The following is a 20,389-nucleotide window of genomic DNA, read 5'->3' as shown; positions in this document are numbered from 1 at the left end:
GAAAACTGCCTTAACAACATAAGAACGCTTAAACTAACTTGCCCAAGTGGTTTTTTAAAAAAAATAATGGTTATAAAATGGTTTTTAAAGGTGTCTGAAATTGGCAATAACGACCATACTTAAAATTTCTTCATCCTCAGACACCTCCAAAAACCAATTAAACAGTTATAAATTTTAATAAAAACTGCCTTAACAACATAAGAACGCTTAAACTAACTTGCCCCGGTCATTTTTATTAAAAAATAATGGTTATAAAATGGTTTTTAAAGGTGTCTGAAATTGGCAATAACGACCATACTTAAAATTTCTTCATCCTCAGACACCTCCAAAAAACAATTAAACAGTTATAAATTTTAATGAAAACTGCCTTAACAACATAAGAACGCTTAAACTAACTTTCCCAAGTCGTTTTTATTAAAAAATAATGGTTATAAAATGGTTTTTAAAGGTGTCTGAAATTGGCAATAACGACCATACTTAAAATTTCTTCATCCTCAGACACCTCCAAAAACCAATTAAACAGTTATAAATTTTAATAAAAACTGCCTTAACAACATAAGAACGCTCAAACAAACTTGCCCCGGTCATTTTTATTAAAAAATAATGGTTATAAAATGGTTTTTAAAGGTGTCTGAAATTGGCAATAACAACCATACTTAAAATTTCTTCATCCTCAGACACCTCCAAAAAACAATTAAACAGTTATAAATTTTAATGAAAACTGCCTTAACAACATAAGAACGCTTAAACTAACTTTCCCAAGTCGTTTTTATTAAAAAATAATGGTTATAAAATGGTTTTTAAAGGTGTCTGAAATTGGCAATAACGACCATACTTAAAATTTCTTCATCCTCAGACACCTCCAAAAACCAATTAAACAGTTATAAATTTTAATAAAAACTCCTAAAACATAAGAACATTTAAATCAATATTCCTCAATTTTATATTGTATTATGCAAACAAATTTAAAGAACTTAGGTTAACGGATTTTACAATAGTTAAAATGTTTTTAAAAGTAAAAATTGGTAAATATACTTATAGGTTTTGAATGGTTCCAAGTAAAAAGCTCATTAAATTTTTTTTAAATTTCCCTTTTAATGAAAAAACGACTTAATACAAATAATATTTAAGTGTCTATAGTGTCTGTTTTTTTAATTTAGTTTAACATGCACAAATCACATATCCAACTTCTAAGTTTTGTAACCCCCTTTTGACATTTAACGTGATACCACTTCCTACAAACACAACATTGTATTTGTGGCAAATATGTACCATTTCCTGGACAAGACGTTGATTCACATATGTTCCAATTAGTATTTGAATTCAGAACTAAGCATTTAAATTCCTTTCGTTCTATTTTAAGTTGAAACGAAGTAGGCTTTAGATTAATAACTTTTTGTAGTGCTGATTTTCTTTCGTTGGCCGAAATTCGCTTTGAAAAATCTCTCAATCTATTTTGTTTTATAAATAGTGCAGCAAGCCATTTTCTTGCTAAATCGACATTAAATGCATTTGGAACCTGACCAGATAGCACGTAATACGTGTTTATGATTGTGTAAACCCCACAGTCATCACAATTATTTTGTTGTGGGCAATTGTTCATCAAAGAGACTGTCCATTCCAAGTTATTAAATGGTATGTCAATTACAGCATACATAAAGGATAAAATTTTAAGACAACACTTGGCTGATTTCTGCAGGCATGCTCCATGCAATTGACAGACCATAGAATCAAAAATCCATATATTTTTTTGAGAAATATTACAGATAATTAATTGCCAGTGAATATTATTAAGGTTATTAGGAAAAACAATTACATTAAAGTCCAAAGCTCTGAGTGAACTAATATAGTTTGAGACCAACTCCACATTATTGTTATTTTTTTGATTTTCAAATACTAAAGAAGAAAATTGGAAAGCTTCATTTTTTAGGTCAAGATAACTTATGACTCCGTTAATGCACTTTTCAATGCATATGTCATCCAACCATTTTTTTTTCCCAATTAAACATTCCATTGCAATTGAACAACTTTTTTTTTGATCTGTTGTTACCAAAAGATTCTCCTTTTCCCAGGGGGCGTTTCCAAAAGACGTTTGATTTTTCTCCATTTCACCATCAGGTGTTTTGTAGTTTTCCCCACTTTCATTTTTATTTTTTTTAATTTTGGGCATATTTTCTGTCTTACCTTTTTCTTTAGTATATAATTTACTTTCGGAATTCTTATCTTCTCTGCCAATATTTTTCGGCATGATTTCAACTACAGATTTAATATTTTTTTTGCCAATCTCTTTTGCGTTTGCTTTAACTTCAATGTGCTTACTTTTTTTTAAATTTTCCTTTTTTTCTATTATGTCTTTGGGTTTATTACCCTTTTTGACAATTTCTTCTATTGTAATATTACTTTCTATTAGACCTAGGCTAGTTAACTCATCACCATGCTCTTCGTCGCTACCTTTACACATATATTTTTTATCTTCTGTCTCTTGACCTAGGAGCACATCCAGGTCGATGTTCATTTCTGCACTGTTGGGAGCAGGAATTACGTCGTAATCGTAGTCTCTTTGTCTAACCTTTTTTTTGCCTGACTTACCATCTTTTCCCCTTTGCCTTTTGTTTAACGCCGTGAGTGTATAACTGCGATTCTTGAGATTTTTTTGGTTGGTTTGCAGTCGTTTATGGACCGCAAGTACATGCCAGCATTTTGCAGTAATACTTGAACAACTACAAATAGGTGGAAATAATGTAACGGCATGTCGGGCATCAGTAAATGGATTTATCACAACAAAAGTGCCAGTGTCTCTATCCAAAGATACGCCACTAGACATAAGGCACATTTCAACAACTTCAGTATAAAAAGTTTTTTCAGGGAACTTTTTAGTTTTAGAACCAGAAGCCAAATTTTTTTGTTTTAAAATTTCTTCTTTTATTTTGTTTAAATAAACCAATTTAGGAATACTATCTTTAGAATCTTCGCCGGCAGAAATTGTTTCTTCAGAGGACAAAGTAAACCAAACCTGCCAAATCCTTTTTCTGCACGAAAAAGGTCATATGCAAAATTCTGAAATAATTTAAAAAACAATATAATTGTGTAGTCCAATCTATTTTCTTTGTTGCCACAAATGTCCTTCAGTACCCTATTGAATGACTCGCTCATGTTGTTGGTTACAGTTTTTCCATTAAAAATTGTAAACTGTTTGGTGTAAAAAAATACTGAATAAGCTAGTATATCTTGTTGCAGATTTTTTTCAAAATAATTTACAAATGTTGGTGACCATTTTGTTTTTAATTCAAAATACAATTTATTAAAGTTATCATATGAAGTTGAAAATATTAGTTGTTCAATTTCGTCTTTGTAAACTTTTATGTCCGAAAATTTTCCATTTTGTTTTTTTAACCAGAATTCAACATCTCTCAATATATGATTAGCGCAACAAACTAATTTTAGTCCAGTGGTTTTATTAACTGCGTTCATTATCGCTTTTTCCCTATCAGCCGTCACTGGAATATTGTCCAATTCGTGTAATTTTAGTTGTTTGCTAATTATTTTAAAAAGTTCTTCGTGATATTGTTGATCTTTTTTTTCATGAATCATCGCGCCGATGGGAAACATTGGATTTCCATCTATATCCGTTTTGCGCATCGTTAAAAATGACACATAAAAGTCCCCCATTTCGAATGTTGTGTCGTATCCAAAACACTGAGGTATTGCTTTATTTTTGCGAAACTTGGTTAGTTCTTTTATAGCGATTTTAATCGTCTCTTCATTCACAAGAATGGCATACACACTAGGCACTATACATAATTTTTGAACAAAATTTGGTAACACTATAGTCAGTTCTTTGGTAGAAAATATTTCATCAGTGCACATTTGAAAATCCTTTTTTTCCTTATGTGCAATGTTGTGAACCTGCTTTAAATCTCGCGGTCGATCGACAGACATCCTATCTTCACCTTCATCATGTTGCTTTTTCGCTGTCATTTTGGCATATGTTTGAAACGGAGATTTGTTATTTTCTAATTGAATACTTATATCGTTTAAAACATTTTTTTGTGTTGTAACAAAAATCTTGTTTGGATTTTTGCTATTACCATGTGAGGATGGAAAATATTCTGACATATCACCAACATAATGTAATAAATAATAATTTTTATCTGTTTTCGTTTTCGATAATGTGTACAAAAATTTTTTAAAGTCTAAATGTTTATTTTTTTCCAGGGGATTTTTTAAATACCATCTTTTTTTTATGACACCTGGGGTACCAACAATGCGCTTTCCACCGTTTAACCAGTTGAGAGAATCACAAAGATAATCTCTAACGCTTTCTTCGTCACATTTAAACAAATATAACTCTCCATTACATGGATTTATAGGGGAATTTTTAATTAAAAAATGGTCCTTAATTTTCTCATTTGAGCAGTCTTTTAAAATTCCAATAACTTTTTTTATTGAAAGACTGTATTGTTTATTTTCATAAGCCATTTTTAAATTAATACTGTGCAATTATTAAAATATCTGAAACAGAATAACATATTTTAATTTTTTTTATTTTAAAAATGGTCTAATGAGCTAAACCATAACTTTTATAATATGGTTAATACAAATAGGATGTTGTTCGGCAGTTTGTATTAAAATATTTGTTTATTTAATTGGTTTTTCGAGGTGTCTAGTAATAAAGAAATTTCAACTATGGTCGTTATTGCCAATTTCAGACACCTTTAAAAACCATTTTATAACCATTATTTTTTTTTAAAAACGACTTGGGCAAGTTAGTTTAAGCGTTTTTATGTTGTTAAGGCAGTTTTCATTAAAATTTATAACTGTTTAATTGGTTTTTGGAGGTGTCTGAGGATGAAGAAATTTTAAGTATGGTCGTTATTGCCAATTTCAGACACCTTTAAAAACCATTTTATAACCATTATTTTTTTTTAAAAACGACTTGGGCAAGTTAGTTTAAGCGTTTTTATGTTGTTAAGGCAGTTTTCATTAAAATTTATAACTGTTTAATTGGTTTTTGGAGGTGTCTGAGGATGAAGAAATTTTAAGTATGGTCGTTATTGCCAATTTCAGACACCTTTAAAAACCATTTTATAACCATTATTTTTTAATAAAAATGACCGGGGCAAGTTAGTTTAAGCGTTCTTATGTTGTTAAGGCAGTTTTTATTAAAATTTATAACTGTTTAATTGGTTTTTGGAGGTGTCTGAGGATGAAGAAATTTTAAGTATGGTCGTTATTGCCAATTTCAGACACCTTTAAAAACCATTTTATAACCATTATTTTTTAATAAAAACGACTTGGGCAAGTTAGTTTAAGCGTTCTTATGTTGTTAAGGCAGTTTTTATTAAAATTTATAATTGTTTAATTGGTTTTTGGAGGTGTCTAATGAGGGTAAAATTACCGCAAATTCCGGCACCCCTAAATTTAAAAAAATTTGCCACAAATTTCAACACGTTAAAACAAAAAAAAAATTGTTGAGGCAAGCTGGAACAATAGTCCTAAAGTCGGAAAAATCATTTTTATTAAAAAATAACAACGATAAAGTGAATTTTAGAGGTGTCTGAAAAGGTGTCTGAAAAAGTGTCGGGTGTCTGGTTTTAGTACATCCCTAATTTTTAATGTCTGGTTGAACAATTGTCATACTTAGGTTATAACGCCCTGTTAAATTCGGGAGTGTGAAAGTAATAGAGATCCAAAAATTGTTCGTTATTTGTTTAAATTTTAATAAAATAATAAAAACATTATTCAGCAAAAAAGATTTAATTTATGCCTAAAATTTACTTAAAATTTTGTCCAGAATATATCAGCTAACGCAAACAATTTTGGCAAATATTGCCAGACCATAACTTTTCTGATTTTTTTAACTTAAATATATCTTAACATTTCTTTATTTTTACTTTATAATTTGCTCAATTAATCTAAAAACATCTGTTTTTGGTCTGTTTACAAAATCACATTTCCTCAACACGATGTCAACAAAAAGTTGAAGTAGTTACTCATATGCGGCGTACGAAAAATGTCACCACTTTTTAAATACTCATTGGAAGAAAGTCGCCTTCAAGACCTAAATATAAAGCAACAATTGTTAGCCCGACCCAGTCTTGAGTTGCTTTTAGCATGTTAGAATATTATTGATTATATTTGCACAATAATTAAACTGATTTTTAAAGAGATGGTTCGGTCGTAGAGTTTCTTTTTTAATTATGTTGGAATTTTCCAACTTGCACGAGGATACCATTATTTTAAAAATTGGTCAAGTAGTTTTTGAGATATCGGAATTTGAAGGTAAATATTGTAAATAGGGAAAGTCCCAACGCTCGCGAGTTACGTTATGCACGACGTCATCGTCGTAAGATCATATGCTGGCAGACATAGGAAAATGACCTTATTTTGTCCTCTCTGACCCGTTTGTTGTACTTTTTTTTTAAATTTTTTTGCAGAAAACAAACTTAACATAAAAAGCAATATTTAGCCATATTATATTAGACATTTTTGACCTCGAAGCTTTAAAACTGTGCCAATTTAGGGGAAAACAGTTCCTGCCATAGCGTAGGTGATCCGATATTCAAAAAAGCGAACAGTCGATCAAAGCCATCGGCCTAAAGGCACTACAAGCTAATCAGACGCGCTTATAAAACCAACGAATATCCACGTACGGAGAAGTGGTTGGCCTCCCATTGTCGCTGGGAGGTCTCCCATTTAATCTTCCCTAACTGTTAGTTAAACATCGAAATCTTGAGCCTAGGTTAAGCCTAAAATGAAGCTATTTGTGGTCCTTTGTAAAAGTCTAAATTAAAGCTTTGGCAAGAGAGATTTTTTGTTCAATCTCACCTTCTAATCCTTCCCACACCTCTGTTTAAAGAGCAGGTAGTATTGTGCGGGATGGTATTTTAAACCTGGGCTCTAGAACTTTCATAAGATCTCTAAAACCTTCGTCATTTAAAACCTTTCGTCAATGAAAATGGCTGCACATTTTTAGTATTATAACTTCTTTTGTTGCCTGCCACTTAAAATAACTAATTTACATTTATTACACATTGCTTTACTTTCACTATCTTTGATTACAGTCTTTACCAAATATTAGACCTACGATTTGACATCGCAGTAACTGTTCACTTGAAAATAGGAAATTTAAATATTACTACTATAGACTTTGTTACATTATGTTTATTCACACATTTAATAAACCCAACTATTACAGCCTTAACATTTTAGTACATTTACAGAATTTTGTTTTTGTAAGATTTAATTAATATAACACGGATTATTTGTTCAAATTATAAAATTAATTACTTTAAAAGTTTTAATATATTACATAACTAAAGAATTTTAATTAACAACTAGGAATTAAAATAATTAACCGAAAAAAATATGTGATTACTAGCAAGATAAAAGCTCCATGCGAAGATGGGGACCATGAACGGGACCACTATACCAGGTTTGTGGATACAATCGAACATAGCGGGCACTTATAGGGTGAGGAAAGTTGTTCAACTTGTAACCATTTCTATCTTCATTACCAACAAAGACCTTTAAAAAGATTTAATATATTATTTAACGTAATAATATTCAGGTTTAAGATATTAATTATTTAAATTTTATAACTTTTTTAATCGCGCGTTGTTCATCGCTTCACATTTAACTTAAAGGGACTGCAACATGCAAAATTAAAATGTTTATAAAGGGCATTGTGACGTGTTTGCCAGCCCCTGATTACAATCTAAATAGCTTATTTCCTGCCCAAAAGTTACAGATTTTTGCTATTTTAAATAAAAAAATGTTACGACGATGCTTAAATTTAAGTTATCGACTTTATATTAAAGTTGTGCATAATTTAAGAATTCGTGTTGACACTGTTTTTAGGGAGCTAGAACAGCGTCCATAGCAACGTGATATAAATAGGTTCCATGTCTTGCAAAAAACAGTTTTATGGACAAAAATCACAACCACAAAATCAAATGTAGCATGCACTTAAAAAAAATGTTTTTAATTAACACTAAGGCTAAAAAGAATGCTGTTTTTAAGTAAGTTAGGTACTATAAACTGCTTTCCAAGCTACTTCGTACGCTAGGACCAAAATAGCTACGTTCGGTCTTAAGAAAACAGTAGATTATAACTTGCGTTAAATTATAAACTCACAACTTATTTACTACTTGGAAAAACATAAAAACGTCTTTCAACAAGTAGTAAACCCCATTTGGGGCTGAAAATGTAAAAGAAAGTCAGCACTGGAAAATAATAAAACTGAAATACAAAATCGGTAAAAAATTGTGATCCAGTTTAGCCTTAGAACCTGTAGAGTTTAAAAAACATCAATATTGCTATATTGGACATGTTTTAATAAAAAAACGTTTTTCCAGTCAAACAACGACTGAAGACCGAGTACAAACATAAGAAAAACCCACATAATTATTTTCACACCGGTTCGCGGGATTTTTACAACGTCAATTTTTTTAAATTACAAAACTTTTACTTTTAGATTAATAAAAAATTTAAAACTGTCGCAGACCTTTTATTGTTACAAACGACGAATAATTAAGTTTTGTAACAAGCTATGACATCACAAAACAATTAGAATAGGGATTGTTTAAACAATGGTTTGCTTGGTTATTATTATCTAGCTTGTATACAACACAAAACTTTTAAAAACAAGTTTTGGTGATTTTAAATAAAACATTTTTAATAAAATAAGTTTTTTTAAATTAATTAACACCAATTAATTAAAAACTGTTTCTAAACTTTAATAAGTTAAACAAAATAAATTTTCGTTTTAAATTTAAGCTTACCAGATCATTTCCATTATTTTGGATGAACTGCATATCTGATGTACTGGACCCATAAGATATCTTAAAGCTGGTGACCCAATAATGATTATGGTAATTTCCTTGTGTCACAACTCCTGTCACTCGAGTTGATATCTTGAGGTCAATTTGGATCCATTCCCCAACCCTGTCTATTAATTAAAACAATGTTAATGTTTATTTTCCACTAATTACAAAAGTTGTGAAACTTTATTATAAGATAGAAAATAATTCCAACAACTCACATTGTTTAGGTAACCAACCATAGGTATTAGCATCCAACCTTGCTGTATGTGGTAAGTAGCTGTTGCTATAATAAGAACTAACTGTGATGTCACTATCCGCTATTCTTCCATCTTTTAACCCAAGTCCACATACACTAACTATAAATATTTATGTTTATTTAGAATTAATCTTATAAGTTGGCATGATTTAGCTTAACTCTTAAATATTTAAATTGTAAAATTAAATATTACAAAATGTTTATAAATTGTTATATTGTCTGCTTACTGTTAGAACCTCGTAACTCAAAATTTGACAACAAATATAAATTTAGCGGCATTTAAAAAATGATTTTATTTGTAATTAAAAAATAACTTTTTATTAATTTATCATTTGATTTTTGGACTTTAAATAACCGTGTATTTTAAGTAAAAAGATCGAGTGGTTAAAGTTTTGTTAACATACAAATGTTGTTAAATTAAAACTGACATAATAACTAAATATCGGGTGTTAATATAATAATGTAGGAAAAGCACTTAGCATCGCAATCAGTTACGCTGCAAATGCTTTCCTAGCCTCAAAACAGCTGTGGTGCTGGTTCACAAAGAACGGCAAAAATCACCTGCATTGACAGCCGTGATGTAATTTTCGCCGTGAAACTGGGGGTATCAAAAACAAAAATATTTACAAACTTTATCAACACTATCAACCAGAACCAACCCATTATGAAGTACAAAAAAGGGGTCAACTGAAAATGAAGGAACGGAAAATGAAGGAACTGGAAAATGAAAGAACGGAAAATGAAAGGACCGTAGAATGAAAGAACGGAAAATGAAGAAACAGGAAAATGAAGGAACCGGAAAATGAAAGAACCGGAGAATGAAGGAACGGAAAATGAAGAAACCGGAAAATGAAGGAACCGGAAAATGAAGGAACGGAAAATGAAGGGACCGGAGAATGAAAAAACAGAAAATGAAGGAACCGGAAAATAAAGGAACCGGAGAATGAAGGAACGGAAAATGAAGAAACCGGAAAATGAAGGAACCGGAAAATGAAGGAACGGAAAATGAAGGGACCGGAGAATGAAAAAACAGAAAATGAAGGAACCGGAAAATAAAGGAACCGGAGAATGAAGGAACGGAAAATGAAGAAACAGGAAAATGAAGGAACCGGAAAATGAAAGAACCGGAGAATGAAGGAACCGAAGAATGAAAGAAAGTGAAGAAAGGAGAGGCGGAATCCTAAAAAATAAAAAATTCTGCGTCCCCCAAAAAAGAATACGTAAGAACCCCTTCTCAGGCAAAATAATAACTTTTGTTCTGTGAACCCAAATAACTGTGCAAACTCGCTGCCATCCTATGCGGTTAAAAGCCGTACAAATTTATTAACAATAAGAGAATTACAGAGAAACAATATTTATATGTATTGGTTATAGAAAAGGGTATGAAAACTAAGAAATACCTTTTTATTCAAGGACAGATCTAATTACCCATAAGGTAATTAGAATAACCAAATATATTTCGTCATTATATTGAAATAGTCAAACATTGTATAGACGCTATCTATGTACATATCAACGCCCCAATTTTGGATTTAGGTTATATCTCAATAACATTTTCTGTTGTTGTTTAGTTTTTACTATATAGTAAAAACCTTTAAAAAACATTATCAATAGTGACATAGTTCTTTTTATGTATGCGTTAGATTTTTGCTGAATATATTTTTTCCCGAATCTTGTGATTATTAATTAATTTGATATAGAATTACCATCCATTTTAATGACAGTGAAACGTACATCCATGTAATGTAGTTTTGTATTATTTAACCCAGTATATTATTTATTTTCGCATCGCAGAATAATTTAGTTTGTGTCTATTATGTACCATTTGATTAAGGTGTCGTTTTACGTGGAAGGCGAAGTTGTGAGTGTGTTGTATTTTTGATAATTGTGATTGTGGAGAAAGGAGTTAGTGTATTTTATATGATAATGATGTTAGTTTAGAAATGATTTAGCGTAATGTAATATTGTAATATTATCGCCCCATTTTTGTATATATATTGTTACCAATAAAGTATGTTAGCCAGAATTCTATTTGAATAAGGTTTTACCTAGGAATATATTTAAGTATTTTAATACATTACTGGACCTTTCTGTCACCCTGACCCAATTCCCTACAATAACTAATTATCTATGATAAAATTAATTTTACAGGTAAGTTTTAGCACTTTAAAAATGCCACTGTATTAAGTATACTTGTTTATATAAGGAACAATGTTAATAAATCATACAAAATATACTTGCAAGGTTTAAAACGTTAATTAATTTTCTTAAAATTGTTTTTATTTTAGTTTTGAGGTTCTAACAGTAAGCCGATGATATTATCATTATTTAACAAATGTAAAGTAACCAAAATACCTTTTATTTGGGGGAGAATTTTTTCTATCTCCGACACGACCTCCCCATCGCAAGAACACTCGCCAGTAACCCCAACTGACCCCTTGGGACCTATGGGGCCTATTTCACCCATCAAACCTTGTTCACCTCTAACGCCAGGACCCCCAATTGCCCCAATTTCACCCCTTGAACCTTTTTCACCTTTCTCCCCAGCTGGGCCAAGCTTTCCTGGTCTACCTTGTTTAGTTTCAGAAGGTTCATGAGCAGATGCAGCGGGGCTTGCACTAAAACAAACTTGGTTGTTTTGGGATGCAGCTAAGCATAACCAGAAGCACAAAAACATAAATATTTTCAAACTCATTTCGGTAAGTTTTAAGTTACAATTGTTTTGTTCTAAACTCATTTAACAAGCTAGTTATAATTTTGTTATTATTATTTATCACTAATAATTGAAAATAACATTCCTCTGTTCCGAGATTTTGTATCAAAACACGCAGGTACCAAAACACACCAAAAATTATATCTTGTTTAATTTTAAATCGGCTGTTATTTAAAAAAAATTTTAAGGAGATGTGACGACACTATGACGTAACAATGATAGGAACGCTGCATTAAAATAGTTATTCGAATTGTTATCTATTAAGATTTGAAGCGGCAGTAACTTAAACTCTTTGAGTGTTAATCTCTGACTGTTTGAATGGAAATGTAAATGCGCCTCATTTTTCTCTAATATATAGACATACAGTCATAAGCTTTACGTTATCTACTTATGACAATTCTCAATTAACTTAATAACCAAACAACGTTAATATTTGTAAACTTAAACATTTTTATCTAGTAACGCATTCAAATACCTTTTAAAACGGTAATTTAATTGTGATGTCATAATCTACTAAAGTGACGACAAAGCCTGCTATAGTTTAATTGTGATGTCATAATCTACCAAAGTAACGAAAAGCCCGCTATAGTTTAATTGTGATGTCATAATCTACTAAAGTAACCACAAAGCACGCTATAGTTTAATTGTAATGTCATAATCTACCAAAGTAACGACAAAGCCCGCTATAGTTTAATTGTGATGTCATAATCTACTAAAGTGACGACAAAGCCCGCTATAGTTTAATTGTGATGTCATAATCTACCGAAGTAACGACAAAGCCCGCTATAGTTAAATTGTGATGTCATAAACTACTAAAGTGACGACAAAGCCCGCTACCAGAGCCGTAAAGCGAGTCAGCTATTGTGGCATGCAACGAGGTTTCCCATAACAGCGTTAAAAATGTGAAACGTTTCAAGATTGTGCCAGTTAAAGTGTGGGGCAACAATCAAAGTAATTTTGTGAACGCTTTTCTGGATGACGGTTCAAATACAAGTATTTGTACTGCAAGCCTTGCAAAGAAATTAGAAGGAGACAAAAGAACACACCGAACTTTATACAGCAAATTAAGTAACTAGTCATGGGAGCCGAGTTGACTCACTCTGTGTAAAGGAGGTCAAACCGAATCGTTTATTGACAAAAAGATTTTGGTACTTGATCATATTGTCAATATAGGTGACAGCATTACAACCAAGAAAGTGGTAAACATATATCCGCATCTGCGTGACCTGAAGTTTCCTGAACTTAAAACAAAATCAGTGGAGCTACTTCTGGGAAACAATGTTCACGATGCATTCAGGGTTTCTGAATGGCGTTACGGCAAAAAGTGCCAGCCTTTCGGCCCGCATACGGCGTTGGGTTGGACGTTGTTTGGCTCAGACCATAACCGAAGAAAACCCTCCCAACGAACTAATGTTAATTTTATGCATGAGCCTGAACAAGTATCGACATCATGCAACAAAATTTCAGATGTTTTTGTCGAGCAATTTTCAAGACCTTGATTGTGCGCTAAAGAGCGAAATGTCAATAAAGGACAAAAGGACGTTGAAAATTATGAACAAAACAGTTTCACGAAATGGCTGACACTATGAAATTGGATTACTCTGAAAAAAGAAATATATATAACTCTTAAAGAATAGAAAAATGACACTTCAAAGGCTGCAATCTTTGAAAAAGAAGTTTATTGCTAACCCTAAAACTTTTAGGCAATATAGGGAAGAAATCGATGAATATGTAAAATAAGGACATGTGACTGTATTGGCTAATAGAAATTGTGTAAACGATATAACGTGGTATATACCACACCATTGTACGGGCCCTAAGTACATTATAGTGTTTGATTGTGTTGCAAAACACTGCGTTGTTTCTTTAAATGACGTTTTATTACAAGGACTTTACTAGCAGCCTCGTGGAAGTGCTTTTACGATCTGGTTCCAGAACTACATATTAACACTTGGAATAATTGGCTAAACACTTTTGTTGATTGAGATAACATTAGTATACCCAGATGTTTTAAACCTTAATATTGATTATGGTTGTATTTAGTTTTATCGCTGAAAGGACTGAATCCCGGTTTTAATCAAAGGCAATATGTACGTTGGTGGCAGGCTACGTAATTCAACCGTCCCTTTAATCACCGAACATCCGATGATTCTTCCATCTAACCAGGTTGTAACTGAGCTCATTGTAACAAAGTATCATGGCATGGGCATTCGGGAACAATCCATGTCTTGTCCCCCATTGATGGCTGAGGTGGAACGAATTTTAAACAGCAGACCTCTGGTGCCACTCAGCGACGACTGCAAGGATGAATTGGCATTGAGGCCAAGTATGTTGCCGAACAATGGACAACGACCTGCCTCCAGACACGTTTGTCAAGGAAGACAGTTACAGACGATCTTGGAGGTTCTACTTCTTGCTGATCAATTTTGAGAGCGATTGACAAAGGAGTATTTTGGACCTTCGTCATAATTGCGACAAAAGTGGCTTCAGCCGATGAGGAATTCACGGTTGGCGACGTGGTCCGTTAATGAGAACGCAAAAAAGAGGACTCTGGCCTAAAGGGATCATCAAGAAGTTAGACAAGAACGGGAGTGTGCGCCGTGTCCAGGTGCGCACTGCATATGCTACCTTAACCTGAGACAAAGTTTGCCTTCTAGAAGGGATCGCATTAATTCTGTATTTTCTATGTTTTTTGTGTTAACGCCTGCCTCACAGTTTTCTTCTTTACACATTTTAAAAAAAGAAATATTTAAAAAATTAACATATATATTTATCTTAACAACCGGTTAAAACTTTTTTAACTATTATACTTTTCGCCAAATTTTATTTTAAATATCGGTAAAATATGTTCTTGCGTTAAAAATATACGCGGGCTTAACGCTGCAGGCTCCCCGCAGTTTAATAAAAAATTTTGCAGACCGAAAGCTATTAGTCGTAAAATTTTGCAGGCCAGAAGCAGCCGTCTTTAATTCGTTTTAAAAAGGTTTTTGAAACAAAAATCTTCAAAAAAAAAATAATATTCTAAAAACCAACATATGTCATTAACGTAACAACCAATAAAAACTTTTATATATACTGTACTTTATGCAAAATTTTTATTTTAAATATCGGTAAAATATGGTCTTACGCTGACTTTATTCATGGGAATTTCATCGCCGACTCCCCGCCGTTTTTTGCAGGACAAATCTTCTGGCAACTCTTTAAACGTTTCATTCTTTGTGTTTTAATATATAAATTGATAAACATTAACACGGGCAATAACTAATAACATATTTATGCACATTCTCCAGTGTAAAAAATGATAAATTAATGCTTTTTCTTCAAATATTGTTTAGAAATACGGCCTATTTCGCAAAATACGTGATATCATAATGCATCGTCTTGCGTCACCTAAAAGCGCGCGCTTTCAAATTATTTTTTTATAGGTTTTAGTTTGTAAAATTAAAAAATAAATTGACACGGGAAAAGAAAGATAACATGTTCTTGCACATTATTCTTTAAAAAAAACTATTAATTTACTGCTTATTTTATTTCAAATACTGTCTAAAAAATTGTATAAAACTACGCGAAAATAAAATTTTTCGCGGTAATTAAAATGCAAAATCCCCGCTGTTCTAAAAAAAATCTTTGGGCCCTGGTTACCTTTCTTGTTAGTTCGCTGGTCGTAAAAACTCATAAAAAAGTAAGGCCGAAATGTACGACCCTGAGCCCCACTGTTTAAAAATAAGTTTTGTTTATAAATTCTGGTATTTTTTCGTAAAGTTATTCTATATATACCTTAGCCTAGCAATCAAAATGCGATCCCAGCAAAAGAACACTCGTTTATAAATGCTGGTTTGAAACAGGTAGAAAAAGGCAATCTTTAAATTTAGGAGAATTAGTCACAAGTTTTTTTTGTATAAATCTTTATCTTCGATGTGGAAGGTCGATTGTGCTAACTTAACATAGAGTTACCCAGTCTCGAGTTGCATTTAACAGTTTAGGATATTATAGATTATAATTGCCCGGTAATTATGCTGCTGATTAAGTGCTGACTCAGCAGGAGTTTATACCGTTTATAGCACTTTACTCGAGGGCGCTACAGCATAAGAGCAGTGGGGATTGAACCCACGACATCATGTTGGTGCAGCAAGTGTTGTTACAACTACACCACGCTGCTAAATGTTTAATAATTACCAATAATTATTATTTTTTCAAATTATATAAAAACCAAAAAAACATTTAATAAAAATTGTCCTGTTGTTAGGACATCGAACTAAAATTAAAAGCAACAAAATGTAAAAAATTTAAAAACCAAACCAACTTTTAAACAACGAAATTTTCAAGTTAATTTTATTACATTTTAAAGCAGTTAGTTATCCCATACCAAACAACTTGGTAGTTTACATTAAACTGATTAAGTATTTTCAACATGGTGGTGTCAGCTAAATATGACGCAAAACCTATTGACGAATATTTATTTAAATTGGAAGCGAATATGCTATAAGGTTGTTGAACTTGGTTAATCATTTATAATATCGATAAATAAAACTCGTTGGTATCAGCTAGGACAAATATTTATGGCTGAATAACAGGAAGTTATTTATAAAACTTGATGTTTTTATAAGGTCAATATGAGCTGTGATTACAAAAATTCTGCAAAATATTTACGCAATGTTTACGAAATTCTCAGTAATTTTGTGTTTACTGAATTGCAACATTTTGCAGACCTTGAACTAAAGTCAATATAATAAACATGTTGTTCACATGTTTATAATTATTTACTAACTTTAAGGCTTTACACGAATGCTACAAAATGCCAGCAGTGAGAATCAAAACCAGGATCTTAGGCCTTACACGAATGCTACAAAATGCCAGCAGTGGGAATCAAACCCAGAACCTCAGGTCTTACACGAATGCTACAAAATGCCAGCAGTAGGAATCAAACCCAGCCTTTTCAACCAAAAATCAATTTATAGAAATCATGTCTTTAACATTTAAATATTTTAATAATTGTAAAAGCATAGTTGCATAAAAACAAAAAAACTTTCTACAGTATTTTAATAATTAGTAATGTGCCGATCGCAGTTTTTTTTGATCAGATCACGATCCGATAACGTGACCGAACAATCGGTAACTTTATCGCCACTAAATACATCAACAAAATTGACCCTGTATGTTAAACACTTCTACTTATTCACCCGTTTAAATATTTAACCGTAATATTCAGTATAATTTACAAGAACTAAAAACAATTTTACTAGCGCGGAAATAAAGCGCTGTAAAAGTTTATGGAAATCTATGTGGTTAAGGCATGTGCGTGTTTATTTGTGACGTAAAATTAAATGTGACGTAATTACCGATCTGCCGATTTTGGACCTTGATCGGGTGATCGCAAAATACCTTCAAAAATCAGGGATTTACGATCACCATTTTGATCGGCACATCACTATTAATAATTTGCATTTTCGAAAGATAATCTTAAAAAATAGATGATATCAATTTTATAGTTTTCTAAAATTTTAAAAGAAGTAACAAAAACAAAATATATTTCAGAAATATAAAACAATAATAATTTCTCATAAAATATGGAGTAATTATAAAGTAAGGGAATACAAAATCTTAAAAGTAATAAAAACTGTAAAATTAACATTATTTAAATTTCTGTTTAGTTAATATAAATTAGAAAATAAAAACAGCAAGAATGGCAACAAATAATTTAGGAACTAAAATAACTCACTAGTATAATATTAAAAATAACTTTAAAAAAATTTTGGCAAAAAAATTCACTAATAAATATTTAATAAAATTAAAATATTGTCATGATAAAATTTTTAAATTTATAAATGTTTAACATAATTCAAAAACTTTATTTAATTTAAAGTTTCGTTTTATTAACTATCGCTTCACTTTCTTCACAATTATTCGCTTCAATGCTCATGTGCGGTGAACCACGCAGAAGAGAATTTTTTTTGAGTCAACAAAAAGAAAAAAGAACCTGAAATTAGAAAAAAGTTTTCGTAAAAACTAACCAAAACAATAAAAATCAAACTATATAAACCATTAAAATATTATTTAAAAAACTTGGCTTTGCTGCATGAGGTCCTGGGTTCGATTCCCACTGCTCTTGAGCTGTAACTTTATTAAGTAAGGTGCTATAAACTCCTGCTAAGCCAGCACTTAATCAGCAGCATAATTATCAGGCATTATAATCTATAATATCCCAAACTGCCACAGGCAACTCGAGACTAGGTCAGAGTAACAAATAAACCTCCATGTTTAGGTCGTAAAGTCGACCTTCCCACACCGAGGATAAACAATTATCAGAAAAAAAACTTACTAGCCAAGTAAAATCCTGGGTAAACGATGTACAGTGCTTCCCTGAAACCTAAAACTTTGATCATAGGTGGTACTATAAGAGGGGCATTCCCTCCGATATTATTGATCACAAAAATAAACATAGCGATCGCTGTCGCGCGTGACTGGGCAGGAAAGAACTCAACCAAAACAGTGAACAAAACTCCGAACCACATTTCCGCTGTGTTTTAAATCAAATTTGATTACAATAAAGCCATCTCAAAACTGGGTCGGGGTAACTGTTCTCTTAAAAAAATATGAAACTATTTACCGAATAAATAAGCTCCAAAGAGCGAAATAAAAGCATAAGGCGGAGAAAAGTAAAGAGTTCCCGCCGCTAGAGGGCAGGCTATTGCTTGACTAACGACCAAAACCCACAATCTTGTTCGTACACCTAAAAAAATTTGATTTAAAATTAAACCCCCAAAAAAATGGAATATTTCTAAATACAAATCTACAAAATTTGTGTTATATTAATAATACTGCCAATTTACATATAATGGGACATTTATATTAACCACTTTATATCCTATCCCTTCTCTGAAAATAAAACTGTTTTATTGTACTTATTTATCTTTAACGTGGGAAGGTCGAATGCACAACCTAAACATAGAGTAACATCAGTTACCCCGACCCGGTCTCAAGTTGGCAGTTTGAGATATAATAATTGCTCAATAATTAAGCTGCTGATTAAGTGCTGGCTCAGCAGAAGTTAATATCGTTTATAGCGCCTTACTTAAGGGCTCTACAGCATGGAAGCAGTGGGGATCGAACAACAGAACTTATGTAGTAAAGACAAGGGTTTTGACCACTACACCATGCTGCCAACCTTCAATTTATGTCAAAATTTTCAGATAATGCCATTTTCGAAAACTATTTTAGAAAAATGTCCATTCAGTAAAATCGATTTTTAATAATATGATCAAAATAAAGATTACCGTATCTAGAAGCGAGTAAATCGGACAAAATTCCACCAGTGATTATCCCAATCGTTCCACCAACGATAGAAGTTAAACTCATCCACAACCCCACCTCTGTGCCGGGGTAATATTGATCAAAATATAACTGACTGTTGTAAGACCAACAAAAACTTGCTGAAAATATTAAAATTTGATTTAGATTTTGTTCTCGATGTGGGAAGGTCGACTTCATGACCTGAACATAGATGAATATTTGTTACCCCGACCCAGTCCCGAGTTACCTTTAGCAGTTTGGGATATTATTATTTTTTTTGTATATATCTTTATCCTCGATGTGGGAAAGTCAAATGCGCGACTTAAACATAGAGTAACATCAGTTACTCCAACCCAGACTCGAATTGCCTGTGGCAGTTTGAGAGCGGAAGGGATCGAACCAAAGACCCCATGTAGTAAAGCCAAGTGATTCGACCACTACAGTATGCAGGGTGAGGTTTAAAGTTTGATTCCCAGTACCGGCATGTTGAAGCACCGACTAAGGATTTTATTCATAAATATAAAACTCACCAGAATGTCTGAATGAAGCCCCAACCAGTAACAATAAGATAGTTGGAGATTTGATAAATAATTTGAAAGTTGTCAAAATTGATTTCAACACCGACTGCTTTTCTAAATAATAAAATTTATAGCCAGGTTTATAAATAGCTTAGTTAAAAACATAGTTTGCAAAATAGACCAAATAACTTTTAAACATTTCTCCAAAAAAATAAGAAATTTTACGGCAGAATTAAAAAACATAATTCTTATAATGAAAATGGCAGAATGGTGTAGTGGTAAGAACAGTTGCTACACCACACATAAGGTCGTGGGTTCAATCCCCACTGCTCTCATGCTGTAGCACCCTTAAGTAAGGTGTTATAAACGGTGTGAACACCTGCTAAGCCAACACTTAATCAGCAGATTAATTATCCGACAAATATATTGAATAATATCCTAAATTTCCAAAGTCAATTTGAGACCGGGTCGGGGTAACTAATGTTACTTTATGTTTAGGTCGTGAGATCGATCGAATTACAGAAAACGGGTTCATTTATTAAACATTTTATCAAAAGTATTAAATACCAAAGTCTATCTCATATTTGTTATTCTCTTCAGCTTGTTCTATAATTTTACGTTCCGGTTCTTTGACAGAGAAATATAAAATAATCGCCATAATTATGCCTGGAGCTCCAGCTATAAAGTAACACCAACGCCAGCTCTAAGAAAAAATTAACAAAAAATTAGTTAAAAATTAATTTAAAAAAAGTTAAATCAATTTTGTTTTTTTGGGAGTTGATTTAAT

The 20,389-nt window shown here is 32.0% G+C and overlaps 2 protein-coding genes across 2 annotated transcripts; both read right to left on the bottom strand.

Moving 5' to 3' along the window:
• Window positions 1-7,377: 7,377 nt before the first annotated feature.
• On the bottom strand, window positions 7,378-11,926 carry LOC145755918 (retinoschisin-like). Its single transcript, XM_082572152.1, has 4 exons — window positions 11,437-11,926; window positions 9,044-9,181; window positions 8,784-8,950; window positions 7,378-7,527 (listed from the first exon to the last, which is right to left on the bottom strand). The coding sequence occupies exons 1-4, from the start codon at window positions 11,816-11,818 to the stop codon at window positions 7,378-7,380; spliced, it is 837 nt and encodes a 278-aa protein (XP_082428278.1). The 5' UTR covers window positions 11,819-11,926.
• A 5,777-nt stretch (window positions 11,927-17,703) lies between these two features.
• On the bottom strand, window positions 17,704-20,260 carry LOC145755917 (uncharacterized). The gene is made up of 5 exons (XM_082572151.1): window positions 20,221-20,260; window positions 19,069-19,224; window positions 18,402-18,524; window positions 18,114-18,311; window positions 17,704-17,771 (listed from the first exon to the last, which is right to left on the bottom strand). Exons 1-5 carry the CDS (start codon window positions 20,258-20,260, stop codon window positions 17,704-17,706), a joined length of 585 nt encoding a protein of 194 aa, XP_082428277.1.
• Window positions 20,261-20,389: the final 129 nt, after the last annotated feature.

The sequence above is a fragment of the Corella eumyota genome, chromosome 6 (assembly GCF_963082875.1).
Source record: "Corella eumyota chromosome 6, kaCorEumy4.1, whole genome shotgun sequence".
In the NCBI taxonomy this organism is placed as follows: Eukaryota; Metazoa; Chordata; class Ascidiacea; order Phlebobranchia; family Corellidae; genus Corella; species Corella eumyota.
The sequence above is the reverse complement of the archived record's forward strand: the minus strand, read 5'-3'. Positions and strand labels throughout refer to the sequence as shown.

Bases quoted from the DNA above. Each gene is read 5' to 3' on its own strand.
- LOC145755918 (XM_082572152.1), bottom strand. From the start codon at position 11,818: ATGAGTTTAGAACAAAACAATTGTAACTTAAAACTTACCGAAATGAGT. The intron at 8,951-9,043 runs GTGAGTTGTTGG...TTTAATTAATAG, and splicing joins TGGTTGGTTACCTAAACAAT to ACAGGGTTGGGGAATGGATC. The intron at 7,528-8,783 runs GTAAGCTTAAAT...ATCTTTTTAAAG, and splicing joins AAAATAATGGAAATGATCTG to GTCTTTGTTGGTAATGAAGA.
- LOC145755917 (XM_082572151.1), bottom strand. From the start codon at position 20,260: ATGGCGATTATTTTATATTTCTCTGTCAAAGAACCGGAAC. The intron at 18,525-19,068 runs GTAATCTTTATT...AAATTTTTTTAG, and splicing joins TTTACTCGCTTCTAGATACG to GTGTACGAACAAGATTGTGG. The intron at 18,312-18,401 runs GTAAATAGTTTC...TTTAAAACACAG, and splicing joins CTTTGGAGCTTATTTATTCG to CGGAAATGTGGTTCGGAGTT.